This window comes from Solea senegalensis, linkage group LG8 (assembly GCF_019176455.1).
Source record: "Solea senegalensis isolate Sse05_10M linkage group LG8, IFAPA_SoseM_1, whole genome shotgun sequence".
Lineage (NCBI taxonomy): Eukaryota > Metazoa > Chordata > Actinopteri > Pleuronectiformes > Soleidae > Solea > Solea senegalensis.
Window position 1 is genome coordinate 12,918,623 of NC_058028.1, and position 16,274 is coordinate 12,934,896.

At 40.7% G+C, this 16,274-nt stretch overlaps 1 protein-coding gene across 1 annotated transcript in view; it reads left to right on the top strand.

The window, feature by feature from the left end:
- Nucleotides 1–16,274, top strand: part of grik4 (glutamate receptor, ionotropic, kainate 4) — a 240,088-nt gene that overhangs the window by 157,330 nt on the left and 66,484 nt on the right. Inside the window, exons 6-8 of the mRNA XM_044032697.1 lie at nucleotides 5,238–5,403; nucleotides 11,785–11,963; nucleotides 15,270–15,323. Coding sequence (XP_043888632.1) covers nucleotides 5,238–5,403; nucleotides 11,785–11,963; nucleotides 15,270–15,323 — 399 coding nt within the window. The remainder of the gene's footprint in view (nucleotides 1–5,237; nucleotides 5,404–11,784; nucleotides 11,964–15,269; nucleotides 15,324–16,274) is intronic.

Below are 16,274 nucleotides of genomic sequence, written 5' to 3' on the forward strand. Positions count from 1 at the left end.
ACACAAAGGTGTCTACCTTGGTTTTCCCTGCTGCTCACTGTTTGTGCAAGAGTGCACGTGCGTTACTCGTGCAAAGCCTGGGTCCTGTGAGAGCTTCCTCATTAAATGCCTGTCAAAACTGTATACAGAACTGCCAGCTGCTCTGTCACACTGCAGGTGTGTGTGTGTGTGTGTGTGTGTGTGTGTATTTGTTACCTTTAGGATCTTGTCAGGACAAGTAGTCCTCATGGAGACCAAAACCTGGTCCTAATCAAGGAGCCAATCTTCTTAAAAAGAGGTGCTTAAGATTTGGATTGTAGTTAGCGTATGAACTGGTTATGGTTAAGGTTACTTTTGTTTAGGCTGTCCAAATGAATTGATGCTATGAGCCATATATATGTTTTTAAAACTAATAAAAGACTGCTTCTTCCTCATGTGGGACCGGCGCGTGAGCACCTGCTACTGAACAGCAATCCCTGGCTCAATGATGTCAATATACAGTACAATATGACGTGATGCAACTTCATTTTTAGCTCTCTGTGAAATAAGTTTTGCATCCCTGTGCAGCTTCGTTCAAAACATTAAGACTCAAAATGAATTTACAGTTACACGTTCAACACAAAGCATACCGCGCAGCACAATAAACAGTTATGACCGTTAAAAACTACATTATACAGTCACCTTGGGACTCAGATCTAATTTATCAGCTCACCGCTTTTGATTTAGGAATAGGAAACCTGGACTCTATGGTAACCAGACCATCTGTAGCAGGACTCTTTGTTTTTCCTGTCCCTGAAGATTGTTTTTATGACTCTGGCTGTATGTCTAGGCTACTTGTCATGCTGCAGAATAAATTTGTGACCTATCCGACACCTCCCTGTTGGTTTTGTAATGATATATTGGAGTATAACCCTCAAAAGAAACTCTAAAACTTCCTCAGTGTTGTTTTTCAGTTGCCTCCCAAAAACTCCCAAAACTCTGTTCAAGTCATTATATAATGAATACAGCATAGACAGCTTTTATAGCTTTATATTATATTAGCTAATGAGTACTGAATAATAAATGAGAGGCACAATACTTTAAGTGTATTTCTACTCTACAGAGACCAAACACTAAATGCTGAGGTTGTTGTAGAAGCCCATGTAAATGCAGCATGCCTTAAGAAATGAACCAATAGAGGAGAAGATGAGCCAGATTACTTTTGTCAACAGACTCAGATTTCACACTCCTGAATTCAGTGACACATTTTAATGAGCTTTGATTGCAACCCCTTCACCATTCCTCCTCACTATATGCTAATTTATACTTGTGTTTCCTTCTCTTGCTGACAGTGTCTCCCATCGCAAATCTCTGTTCTCTCTCACTTCACTGCTCTCCTCAGCCGTCAGTCAAAACTGCCAGTTTTGCTTTATTTTACTTCCACTTAGTCGCCCCGTCCTCATCCACTCGTCATTCCCCTCACACACTCCCATCCCTCACTGCAGCAGTCACTATGGTATTTAGGTCTATTTACTGCGAGGCTTCCAGATTATTAAAAGCCGAGCAATTACCTTGGGCTTCATTGTTTGCCTGAGATTTTCTCCCCTTCACAATTTTGCAAAAGTAATTAGTTTCACCTCACAGCAATAATGCTGCAGCCATGATGCTTTAAAAAAAAGACACTTCCATCAATTTCCGTTACAGCTTGTCTACCTGTATGAACAAGTTGTTTACATTGTTTTTAATAATGTTCCGAGGAGTCTCCACTAATAATGTTGTTTATATTTATATTAACTTATGACACTATTCATTTTAATCCACAATGCGTAGGGTAATCTTTCTGTAAGATGAATCCGTTTTGCTTTTCACCCTTCACCGTCCTAAACTACAGTTCATGCCAAGGTCGTCAAACACTCCAGCTTTAAATAGCTGGCTGCGCTCATTAGTCCTGCTCCAATCACAGCCACTCTCTCACCAATGTGATCCATTTAAATAACACTTAACTCCCACTCATTTTCTGCTACGCTGATGCCTCACGTCGCTGCCGCTGGCAAAGCTTTGCCGCCATGCACCACCCCAGCCTCCATCGTTCTGGAGGGGTTTTCCCACATTAAACTCCCTGTTTGGCCAAACCTGTGAGTGTCTGAAGACCAGAGCCACTCCAAGTCTAATTGTGTTTCCATCTGTTGCAATAAATTGTTTAATTATAGTTATTATTTAATTTAATTATAAGAGTGCTTCTCGCTGATCAAATGTAAGTCTCATATGTGATCTTCGTTGGATGTTTATGTCACCTAAACTCCCAAGAAAGACATGTGACACACTGTTGCTAAAGTGCTTCGTCATTTGTCAGTAATCTGTCATTTACCTCATAGATAGCGTTGTGTCTTTTTCGCAGGGCATAAATAAAACAATTAGAGAGACACTTTTCACTTTACACAATGTACTCTTTCAGTTGTTAAAATTGAAATAAAGACGAGTGCTCCTTTAATTATTCCCATAAAACTCAACAAAGAGTGTCATCGCCGATTACACAAAATCAATAGGCGATGTCATGAGCCAATTTGCCACAGACTTGACTCAGTTTAGTGGACTCCTGCAGAGCTTAACAGAAGGTGATGCAGCTGTTGGTTTCCTCAAAGTCTTTGAAGTTGGACTGTGCAAAAACAAATGTGGGGAGGACGTTATTTTTTTGGAATTAATCGACCTGTAGTGTGACTGATACTAGCTGCTGGCTGCAGATACGAAGTCTGGCAAGTGACTTTGATGTGCTTGACAACGTGGTTTTAGTAATGTTGAGATTGATTTACTTACTCGCAGTACCTCTGCTTTAACTCCAGTCTTAATTTACAACACTTATCACTCCACCACAGGAGGAGGACACTGTCTGCTACTAATAACCAATTCATCAAATTGCACATATCGGAAAATGTTTTTAAGCATGATGTATAGCCAAAGTCCTTTTGCTGTAAGTTATGGTACATTTGAACATTTTATTCCACAGTTACTGTGTAAAATGTAAATGAAAAAGGAATGATATCAATTCGGGCAAGTTAACTTTCTCTGGTATGTTGTGCATTTTTAACAGTAATTAAAGTCATTCCAGGAGACATTATATGGACAAATGATCAGGATTTGTAATCCAAACTTAGACCCAAAAAAATTGGTAGTGTTTCAAGGATGAGGTCCTTGTCCAATGTAAATAAATGTAATATTAAGTGTGTATGTCTATCTGTCCCTACATTTGTATGGGTGGATGAAAATGCATATTGTGTGTGTGTATGTGAGAGAGAGTGTGCATTTTCCTAAACCCCTGCTGCCTTAGATACAGCCTATTGAAGCGTGTCAGGTTTTGAAATGAAAGGGGTCGGGAACCACTGGTCCACGGCACTGGAAAGGAAGGAAAGAATAGATAGGGGAAAAGGAAATAAGGGGTACACAGAGAAACAGGGGAGAAAGGAACAGAAAATAATGAAAAGGGTGGTGAGAAATTGTACAAATGCAACAGAGAAGATGAAGCACTCACCTGAGAAAGGGGAACATTTCCCCTGTGAGGTGGAGCACTTTTACGCAGCTTTTTAAGACTCTTTGAGATGAATGTATGGTGGTTCAGCAGTGGTTGTCAGCAGTGGCCGCACCTCCATCCATCCAGGTGCCCAGGAGACTACATTACACCCTGATGGGCAGGAATGGAAAACCAATGGAGGGGATATGGGAGCGAGGGGTTAGCGATGTATGGGCACTGAGAACCATACAGACAGGCAATCTGCCATGATGTAGAGGCTCCCTTCCTTGTTCCTCCTCTCGAACCCAGCATGTCCTACTGGATCCCCTTCAAGCCCCACTGCACTCTATGGCATTGCCTTGCCAGCTGACTGACCCGACACCTGCCACACTCGTTCACACTTTTCCCTCCTTTTTTCCTCCCAGGCCTCACTATAAGCCTGTATCCCTCACATCCTCGCACCATCGTGTTCTGAACTGATGCACAGTTTGGTTTAACTTGAAGAGAAAAGATGGGAGATGTGTTCACATTTGAGTGGAATGTAGTTTATAACTTTGCTGGAGTTTTAGCGGCTTTGTAAATGGCTCCAGTCCAGGCATTTGCGTTGTGTTCAGGGACAGTTACGATCTCCGACGATAGCTGCACTGTACTTAACCTTGCTTCTGACAGTGGAGATGATCTTGTGTAAGGCATGGGCCTACTTGTTAGCACAGTGTGGGTGGTTTGATCAATTAATTAAGGGCAGCTAAGGAATACTCAACATTGTGAAAGCACAAAAATCAATGTCACTGAAATATTTATACCTCAGTGGGGCTGCAATGGTAGAATTGTGTATTTATTGATTCTTACTAAATTCTTGGCTGACTTTATTTTACAGACTTTATTTTCCTGTGCCTACTGGCAGTGCACATGCACTGTGGTGTATGTTAATGCTTTTTCAATGCAATTTGTTTTTTAAGCAGATCATTTATTATTGAGTGTGTAAGGATATGGTTTTCAAATACATCTTGTAGCCTGGGATGTGTCACTTTGTTTTGTTTTTGATTGGTTGTCGGCACACTTTTATGGATTTGAATTCATTTAAACAGTGGGTTTGACATGTTCATTTACAGTTTAAGGGTGTTTTGTTGATATCCATTTACGGGTGACTGGTTTAGAAAATAAAGATCATCTATACACTGTTTTAGCACAGTGCTGCAGGTCATTGATCTGTCACATGAATGCATTTGTATGGCTAGTTAGTCACATGAGCTCAGTCTAAATAAACACTCTTGTCAGTTAATGCGATTAGACTGGAGGGAAAAGAAGAAAACATTGGAAGAAGTGATGACGGTGTTTGGTGATGTCTATTGTGTGGCACAATAGACATGCCTGTTAATGTTATCATTATTATCATTATTATTATTGATATGTCTACACTACCAGCTACAGTACTAAAGTACTACACTTTGTGTGTACTAGTGTGATATAATATTTTCACCTGAAACACAGTAGTCACTTGTAAATTACTTGTAAATTTTTACATCCATACTTTAAATTAACCTCAATGATTAGTCGCCAGAGTTGTCCTCACTTGCAATTTATCCTATTGCACTCTAAGGATTTCCTTAGAGTGCTTCTTTCTTCTGGCGTTTGTACTATTGTTATTCTGCTGTTTACGCACATGTTCTCGTTTTTTTTGTGTTTTTTTTTTTTCAATCTTTTAAGGTTGTCCCGTCTGCTGAAAATGTCAAAGTCAAGCACAAATTGTTCTGACACCAAACCATCTGTGCAGGTTCCCTATGTCAAGGTAGCTCCAGAGGATATACTGAAGGTCCAGTTCCCCCGGTTCACCACCCTGGACCTGAGGCCAACCAACACTGATATCAGCCTGGCAGTGGCTGGCCTCCTGACCTTCTTTAACAGCACCACCGCCTGCCTCATCTGTGCCCATGCTGACTGTGAGTACAGCACTCACACGCCGCTCACACCTTCCTCACACACTGCCTTGTCTACATCTGCCAACAAAGTGCTAACATTTTTGTCAAATGTCTGTTCTTATTTAACATGTTAGCACACACGAGCGGCTGGCGCATACGCCGAATGTGTGCTGACAACAGATGCGGCGTTTATCAACATCTCGCCCTGTGATACACTCCCTTCTATAGCAGCTGCTGCGCTCCACAGCTATAGCTCTCCCTCCTCCCTAACGCCCTCCTGCAGCATGCCTGGCATCTGCATCACAACAGCAAATTACATTTACTACAAAAATCCTTAAACTAAAGTAATAGCCAATCACGTTGTGTCATTTATAATCACTCCTAAACCTTTAGTCTCAATGTGATGTCTGTAAGACTGTGTGCACTTTGAAGCACTGCCTACTGAGGAGTGTTTCTTGGTCAAAGGCACTCATTAGATTCCACAGATACTAAACCATATGACCATGATAAAAGCTTGGAAATGACCTTAGGGGCTGTTAGTTGTGTAAATAGAATAGGAGATTAACTCATTGCCTGTTCCCACCCTCTTATAGTCCAGCGAGTAGTAATTACAACTCCCTAGACAAAGGCGCTATGACCCTGAGTGGTACCCAATAACCTTTTTCCTAATCAGAAAGAGGCTTTGAAGAAGGAAAATTCACTTGAGACATCAACTATGTGTCAAAGAGCCCACAGATAGCAATGAACCACAGTGAGCCGCCCACCTCATCCATGTCTAATTTTCAGTTCTTCTGCCCTTTCCACTTCCTCTTTGACTCTCTTTGCTTTGGGAGTTTTCTTCTCACTGTAGATTTGTCTGTTAAAGCACCATCTTACGTTACCAATCAGAATGTGTCAATTCACGGTTTTTAATTCAGGTACAATAAATACAGTATGCCTCTCTTTTAATTGTCTTTGACTCCATGCATTTTGATGTTGATGTAGTGTTTAATTATGCGGACACTATAAACTGTAGTGGGGATGAATATTAAACACACCACAATTAAATGCTATCTATTGAACAGTTATCTCGCCTAACCCCACTTAATAACACATTAGAACTACTGCGGTCATAAAAGTATCATTCATTGTTTTTCCCTGTGGATGTTTCTCTACCTGTCTGTCATCTTTCTAACTCGGTGCCCAGATTCTATTTCTGTGACATTTATTCCACAGAGAGTTGAGGAGTACGGCTCTGTAAAGAACTGTGATAACAAGCGAGCCTTTTAGGCACATTCTGACTTTAATATTTGTGAGTTTGGAGAGTGGAAACTAATTTTCACATTACTTTCTTTTCTCGGTGGCTGGGTATGGGTGTGCGGGTTCGGAGGGGGGTTTCATATTCTGTAAGTGGGCTACATGAGGATTGGAAAAGGAAATTAAATGAAGTGAAAGAAAATTGTGAAAATGGCAGTAAGATAGAGGAGACGAAGGGGAGGCTGAAATTATAGAGGAAATGATGCCGTTTGGCAGACGTAAGAGAGGTGACAATCTAGCGATTGGGTTGAAGGAAGGAGAGAATGCAACCACGCTGTAATTATACAAGACTAACAAGAGAAAGAGAGAGTCCAGGAAATGACGTAGCCATGCTGATTGTGCACTCTAATTTGACCCCTGTTTATTTGATGGAAAATGCAGAAAAATGGCAGCATGCCTGGATTTGTGTGTTTATATTGTGTGTATGTGTGCCAAAGTCAGTGTTCTGCAGTAGCATCACCTGAAACACATTTGACTTTGGCTCCAGCCTCTGCAGCTCCTCCCTGCCCGTCAACTCATGCAGTCATTCGGTTGGTTGGCAGCCTGCTGTCGTTGGCTTGTCCACATGTGTCGTCCTCCTTAATCACCCAAGCCAGTGACAGCATAATAGACCATGGCCAAATCATGAATATTTTCCATCCATGGCTGAAGCGGGGTAGAAAGAAAGCTGCGCCCAAAGGCATGGTGCACACCAGGACAGACATTAATCTAGCTAACCTCCACTATCAATGGCAGTGCAGTCGCAGCTGCAGTACTTTAACTCGGGACAGAATACTGTCACATTTTTCAGGACTGCTGGGTGGCCCTACCTGTCATGTGCTGGGACTGTTGGTACAGTAAATAAAAGGGGAGGCATTAAAATGCATGCACGGAAGGCTTCATGGTTCATATTATGCGCCACATTAGCCTGCATGCATCCCACACTCGCCGGCGTCGTGCTACGTGCAGCGGCGCACTTTCACTAGTGAGATGATTGGTGCAGCTGTCAGCAAGATGGAAGAGAACAGGCTCTGGGGTCCAAGTGGACCTGCAGTGCAGGTACACCATGTAAGTTCATTGGAACAGTGGGCCTCAAATGCTTGCAGAGCATATTTCCACCTTTGGCACAGTTTGAGAGCGAAGTTTGCCCTTTTCGCTCACTGCCTTGTTCTACTGAAGTTATAGTGAAAAACATCACTTCCACTATTTCCATTAGAATCTGCTCAGTAATACAACATGTTTCATGCTAATTGCCCTTTTTTTACTCTGGTAATGAGTGGGTGTATATGTCTTTTAATAACGCCTCAATCTTCACCACTGACAGTGTGTGGGTGTCGCCTACTGTGTCTCTGTGCTTCACATGCTGTGACACTGCCACCAGTAACCTGTAATTAGCATTAAATGGAAGAGAGGCCTCAGTGTGCTTGTGACGCTTGTGTATATAAAGGTGTAAGAATGACAGAAGCAAGGTAAATACGAGTGAAGGTGTTTGTGACTTTTATGATAGTAATTATAGTGCGAGTACTGCTGATCCTGGTGGTGGAAATTGTACTATTAGTCATTTTCAGCACTTAGATTTGAAAGCCTCTCATTAAATAGATAGAAGGTCAGATTAGTGGTGTTTTTTGTTAAAAAATTGAAGACACAGATTAATGAGCATTGGGGTTTTTGAAGAGTGGTTGGAGTTTGTGCCTACACGTGCAAAATGTGCAGAATCGCTCTTTGATTAAACGATATGCAAAAGCCTTTTCTTATTCTCTGTCTACTTTTTAAAGTGGGATTGAGGCTCATCTCTTACTTGTATTAATGTAATATGGATATTTCAAAAGCAAAGACATCAATAGGCATTTTTTAGTGATGTAAGGCACTGTTGTATAGGAGGGATTTTCAATTGATGATAAATTTATTTTTTCAAAGACACGTGTCTCCAAAACTATCATTGCGACAATCGTTGTCTGTTAGTTGCCATTAAATTATTGCAAAGGAAAGCACCTTCACTCTTAACGCTCACCTGGTTGCACCTGCGGCATGGATCTGTCCCGCAGGTGCATAGTAAATTGCTGTGGGAATACACAACTCTTTTGTGTTGTTGAGTCACAGTTATGACTCATTTTATATTGCATTATTAGTCATGAGATAGATTTTAGTAGCAATAATTGTGCAAAAGTGACAAAATAGACATTTTTCTTTTCTTTTTGTTCATAAAAACGAGCCAAGTGAACTTAGAACTGTGACATATTTCCAAATTTCACAAATTCAACAAGATTTTAAACATTTTGAGTACCTTTTGCTCAGGTGTGTTTATATAGTTGGTGAAAATGGAAAAAAAGGATATAAGACACTATATTGCTTATGGCCTCTGTATGTACATCAAAGATGTAAATGTAAATTACATCTTCTCATCACTTCACACATTATGTCCTTATTTAAATCACATGTTTATGTGCAAACAATTTCCATTTTTGATGTGTCATATTTAAAAAAAAAAAAACTCAGCCAAGTGTATGAATAGCATTCTGCAATATTATTAAATGTGTGTTATTTTAATTTCTGACATTTACAAATGGATGGAGCCCCACATGGTGGCAGGTTGAGTTTAAATCCATTAGGGAGCTTTTGTGCCTTCCTCTCCCCTGGTGTAATTTATTTCACAGTTAAACTGTTTTTTAAAGACAAGATAAAAAGTCACTAAAGTGAAATCTCACTTGATCAGATGAACAAACCTAATTTTGCAGTTTCCAGTGTGCCTGTAAAGAAAAATAGGAGCGCTGTTCGCAGAGAAAAGGGCGGAATGATCAGCAGCGGCACCAGATTAGATCAGCACCACCACACCATGGCGGATGGATTTGAATCAGTCTTGATGGTTCCACTTTTGTGGTTCTTTGGGTTAATGGAACGATACGCTCAGACATACTTTAAATGTTTTGACACATGATCCTGTCTATAGCATTTTAAATTGATGGGCCTCCACACTGGCAGAGTCTAAACAATATGTCTCACTCTCTGCTCAAAGCGAAATGATGATCCTGGATCTGTGTTAAAAGGTTTGTCAGTGACTGAAAGTTTTCATTATATATCGTTCACCCCACACTTTTAAACTAAGTCATATTCAGCCGCTCTCTTAATATTTTTACACTACTTTATCTGTTTGTGTGTGTGTGTGTGTTTGCGTGGGATCTTCCACACTCTATGTGGTGACAGAACGTGAAAGGTAAATGAATAGTTGCCTTGGTTGAATGTCAGGTTTCACCTTTATCTGTGTGCCAGAGCGACAGATTCTTAGCCATGTGCTGTCCATGCCAATGAGGGAATTTAGTCTTTCTTACACACACAGAATTATACTCTAAAATAAAGCATTCCCTAGACTATATGGTCATACTCTTGTCTTTATTAATATAATATAGAGTATATATATATATGTATTCAGCAAATGGCCTTGTAACCCTCTTTGCAATTTATATAGCTTAATACTGTCTTCAGAATCAGAATCAGAAGAGCTTTATTGCCAAGTACGATTTGCACATACAAGGAATTTGTTCTGGTGTCGTTGGTGCATAACAAGCATACAAAATTAAAAAAAAAAAATACACTATCTTAATAGTGTAAGACCATCAATAGTATCAAAACTAGTTAATTTAACTAGTTATTCCGTCCATTCATTACGATGGAGTATTGGGTCCCAGCATGAAGAAAGAAAATAATCATCGACATGGTGAGTTTGACATTGACTTGTCGAGATTAAACTTAAAATTTCAACATGCCAACTTTAATCTCGACTGGTACATCAGAGAGAGCTCCACAGAAGCAGCCACTGAGTCAGTCTCTGTAAAATATCGGCATGTTATTCCAAATGTATCCTCAAAAATTTTGAGTTTAATCTCGACATGTGGAACTTTAACATAATGGAAACAATTCTTTGAGGAGACGCTACAGGCAAACATGGAGGGAACAACTTGGCTGCTGTACAGTTAGGGTTAGAGTGCCAGTTAGAGAAAAAAAATAAAAAATCCCCTTTGGGTTTCATAGAGTCAGAATATAAAACAGAATATGAGCCTATCATCTGTGTGTCACTCAGTTTAACCATGTCTAGTACAGTGCACCATCTTATGTCATGAACATGACCTGAAATTGTATTTGATTCCCTGCATGAATCTATGACGAGTGGATGCAAGGAGCGCAGTTTAGCAGAAGCTATTTCAAGCTCATCAGATTCGTTCTGTGTTATAGTACAAAGGAATCTGATCTGACAGGTCTGAGACGCGGGCAGACGAGCAGGCAGAGATGATGTCTCATGAGTGCGCAGGCACGAGGAGTCAGGTACAGGAAGACAAGCACACTTTAATATTCCTCCGTAGCAGCAGACATGCAGACCCTGAGACATAATTACAGGAGCTAGAAGATCTGACTGGGACAGAAACAGAGCTTGTGTTAATGTGCTGTGACAAAGCAAATGGAGTCCGCTTGAATACTTGACATGTCTACAACAAAACGAGTCTCCCTCTGACAGATGTACACGATCTGCTGGCGCCATGGCAGCGGAAAAACCTGTTGCCATGAAAAGTGTAGAGTATTTAGAGTAACTCCGCATCCAGGCCTTCGAACCATTTGCCAATATCAAGAATAATCGCCAGATTTAGTGAAACATTGTCATGCTGTGGTTTTGTTCAGGTTGGATTTAACTCTCTCACAAAACACTTGAAAATCTCTCAAACTCTGCTAATGCACGGATGCAAAGTGAATTTTGAGTAAGTCAGCTATGTCCTAATAATACACTTCAAACGACTTATTATCAGGGGATGTATAACGAGAGAAGTTGCTGATACGCCTCTTTGTGTTTGATAGCTTTACAATAACTTGAGTTTCTCTGCATGGAAAAGTTTGCACGGCTTCATCGTCGTCAGATGTGGTGGCAAAAACACATTTGGCACGTTTGGATGTGAGGATATTGAGTTTGCACTGAATTCCCACATTTCTTTGAGTGTAACTTTTTTTTGGGCGATGTATTTGATAACTTAAAATAACGTTATCTCCTCTCTCCTTGAGAGACTCTTGCCTTCACTATTAAAAGTAACCCTCTTCTTTGTGCTTCTGTGTGTGTGTGTGTGTGTGTGTGTGTTTTACTGGCAGGCTTATTAAACCTGGAGCAGCTCCTCAGGCAGTTCCTCATCTCCAAGGAAACTCTGTCAGTGCGCATGCTTGATGACAGCCAGGACCCGACCCCTCTCCTGAAGGAGATACGAGATGACAAGACTGCCACCATTATAGTTGATGCCAACGCCACCATGTCACATATCATTTTGGAGCGGGTGCGTACGGTTCACGTGATAGACATGTTTTCCATATATTAAGTCATAGCTTTAATCCTAATATCTATGTTTATGCCATTTACGTAACACTTGAAAATGGAGTGTAACAGAAAAATGCCTGTGTGGCGTTAAAGTAATATGTGGAGAGTGAATTTATGAACTGGAAGAAGTTGGTTAGTGTTCAGTTTTGACCTGAAGTGACTGAGGCTGAACTCCTCTCACAGCTCGTAGAACAGAGTGCAGAACATATAGACAGAAAAATGCAATGTCCTTTCCAGTTCCATAATCTTTTAAATGCCTCGATGGCAGGAATGTATACTCTTGTAGAGGTGAGCAACATGACCTTGGGTCACAGTATTATAACGCAGGATAACAACATTCAAATGGAATGTAAGAAGGTGATTTTAATGTGTTTTTGGAGGTGGAGCCACTTCCATAATGAAGAGATATAATGTGATTCATTGTCTGTGTTGCTGTGAGTGAAGTGCATAACCGAGCAATCGAAACCCGAGCAACAATTCATGGGGGGTTTCTTTTCTTCGTGTGCTGTTGTGAAATTCCACAAATACATCAGCCAAACTTGGAATTATATTTCACTTAAGAGAACTGCATTGTTTGAGCACAACACTCTGAGGCCAATCCCTGGTCTCTAGGTAACACAACAACTTTGAGTTCAAAAAATAGCTGCAAAAAAAAAGGTAGTAATTAGACGGCTGTAGAGGAAACAATCAAAGAGGAGTCCAAGATTAAAGGGAATTTAATTGAGGGGATCTTGTCTAGTAAGCCTGTTACATTCAATTGTTTTAATGGCAGCATTTAAAACAAGTTGTGTTGCAATAATTCCCCCTCACTAAGTGAGATATCACACATTATACCGACTCACAGTCTACTGTCTAATACAATGTACTACAACATTTGGTAAGACACTAAAGGAAATGAAGTACACTGAATATGTTATGTCCTCCTCATCTATTATCTGTTGGTTCACTTTTGTTGTTGCATTAAACAAAATAACCATAAATATAATATGTAAATCTATAAAGTTCTTGCAGTAAGAAAGACATTCACTGTGTTAGAGAACACCAGGACAAAGCACATGGCCTCACGTGTATGTGCTTTCTCCACAAATGACACAAACTAATGATCATCTCTGAGTGTTATTAAGACTTTTGACACTTTAACTCCTACACTCCTTTTCTGATTGGAGACGTGTTTGCAAAGAGCCTTGACTGCATTAATAGAGGCAACTGTAGATGCAGAGGAAGTGAGGGCACTCGGCAGCAGCATATGGTCTCTTAGTAATTAACACACACCTCATTATTTTTCGAGGACGATGGACGGACGGCTGGAGCGCCGGTGACAATAACTTGAGACAGAGGAGATGAAAGGATGTTTCATTTTGTCCGGCGTGTCAAGCGCAGTTGTCTTCAATCGCCGTCTCTCACCTCAATCAAGTGAACATGCTGCCATCAGTGGTCATCCTATCGCCATGGCAACCCTGAGCTTCAGAGCAGCAGGAGCCTGCAGTTGGAAGTCTCTCCTCTGTTCTTCCCCAGACAGGGGGTCTGTGTCTTCTGTTTCAATAAGGAGTTGCTCTTTCTGACTTTCTGTTCTCTGGCCAAATGCAGAGAGGACATTTTCACTTTGTTTCTTCGCGCCTCTCTCCCCGTGTGTACTTGTGCATCCATCTGTCTTTCTCTCATTCTTGTGTGTCTTTTTTGTGTCACTCGGCGTGTCTCTCGGTATGTCAGGAGGACAATCCTCCAGCAGGGCGGCAGAAAATTGGCAGTCCCTCCACTCATGTGAAAGGTTGCCAGCATATTTGCCAGTTTCAGATAACAATAATAATGATAATAAGTGTGCCTGCCTTGTGTGGAGACAGAATCATTCTTTGCGTTCCTTTGTGATGTTACGTACCCAGAATCCGTCAAATCTGCTTGGCAATGAAGCAGATTCAAATCACATTTGAACAATGTGGCCGGTAATCTTTACGTAGGAACACTATCTTACAAGGGAATGAGAAAATGGACAGGGAAGGGAAGAAGGATATTTCCTTTAGTGTTATATTGTATGTCCTCTGAATAGGAAGGGAATAGCGACCAGTGGGGATCGAGCTAACGTCAGTCTCTTTTGAGAGATTTCCATGTTCTGTATTAAAAATAAATCTTAACCACTCAGGTGTAGCTTTGCTCATTGTGGTTAATCCTAGGGCTGAACTACGTGAAGTGTAATAATTATGTTACACATTTGTACACATGCTTATTGTAGTGTCAGAGTAATGACTTGCTAAATATACTCGGTGGAGAAAGCGCTATAAATACATCCTATGCCATCATTCAGTGCAATAATGAAACGTGTGTGCGTTTTTCATGCTACTGAAAAACATGGCCAGTGGCTTTATGCGCGTCTGTGTTATTCATCCATTCATCCATCCATCAGGAACACTCACTTTTAAACATGAACATCATTTTGAAATAAGTGTAGAATTTGCTGGTTGGTCAAAGGTCACGTGAAACTTGTCACAATGAAGATGACAGAAAGGAGCAACAGGAGTGAGGCATGCAACCAGGAACTATAGAAATTATAATTATAATTATAAATTATAATTTACCCAGTGATGTCACATTCAAGTGTCACAAAACACCCACTCAGATATCACAGCCAAACGTGATTTTGTCATAAAGGTCTTTCTGGTGACACACATTAATGATAAGCTGTTATTCCTTATGTACATGTAGTTACAGTGAGGTGTACTACTTTGATTAGCGAGTGAAAAGAACACTTTGAAACATGTTCTTTGGCTTTGTGCATATCGTATCCACACGATTTGGCTCCGTTCTAATCATAATGTGCTCCGCAGCGTGATCAAGCACACGTCTGTGGCCCGCGATTTTTCTATTTGCTAATGACTTTAATGAAATTAAAGTATGAAAAGTTCGCCCTGCCCTTCACAACTGCTCCTCACTGTGACTTTGATTTAATGAAATTGTTTAGACAGAGTGTTGAGCCGCATACTGATGAACGCTCCATTGAGAGTCATCGTCAGATAAGAATGTGGCCGGTCTTATCATGATGTGAATCTGATCTGTTTTCTCTGGAGAGTGAAGTTACACTGAGTCGCTGACCTCTCTGCTTCTCTCTGCACCGCATTCTTCTGAACGATCTCTCTGCGTCTTTGACCTCCATACCATCATCTTGCTCTTCAACCCCACATCCTCAGATTTCTCTGTTGTGCCCTTTGTACCTTCTCTCACTTACATGTTTCTTTATTTTTCAACTCTTGCCTCTTTGTCTTTTACCTTGCAGGCATCAGAACTGGGAATGCTGTCCGTCTACTACACGTACATCTTCACCTCTCTGGTAAGGAAATGGGCGATGGTGTGGGCCTTCAGGGACACTATTGACTCAACACCTACAGGAACACTCCAATGCTCTAATGCTGTACTTTGTATTGTAATTGTTACTCGCTTAAACGAACGCCTAAATGGGCAGAGTTAAGCAGATAGGAATTATAGCATAGCTTCTTTATAGCATAGTCGATTTTCCCCCTCAGTGCATGTGACCACAAATTAGTGACCACTGCTGAGTGCAGTGGCTACAAGCAGCACTTGTTTGCCCCCGTTAGATGAAGTTCACTTGTGAAGCAAACAAATAAATAATAATGATATTTAATTGGTATTACTAGAGTTGTTTATATTGTTGCTTTTGCTGCCCATTTACTCTCGCCAAAGCTCTGATTGAATGAGTCACAAAGTCATTGTCGTAGGAGTCGCCACTGGTTCTTTCACCACATTTCTTTCTTTCTTTGCATGTTTCCTTGCATAACTACGATTGAACTGTGTTTTTCCAGTCCTAATGTGACTGTTTAGTTTTGTTAATGTTTCTCCAATAGATTTAAACCCCTTTGTAGCGTTGAATCCATGTCCGCACACTGTTATATTGCTGTTTTCCTCATACCGCATCGCATATTGTGTTGTAAAGTTCACAGTTACTTGAAGCTGTGCGGTTAGTTAAACTTAATGTGGCTTTGCAAATGATGCCTCGTAATGGATGGCGTGTATTGTTTACAGTGACAGTGTCTTCAAACAGCTGAGAGAGGCAGCTAAAAACATGCTCCTTTATAAAGCAGCAGCAGAAGCTGAGTCTCAGTAGTCTCAGTATGTCCGACCGGACTTCTTTTTGCTTATTTTATCCATAAAAGGGCCAGAAAATGTCCTGATAATGTGCTTTTGCCCATATTTCTAGATAACTTTTAATATCTGGCAGTTATTTACAATTTACTGCATGTTAAAATTAAGAAAAACCAAAAGG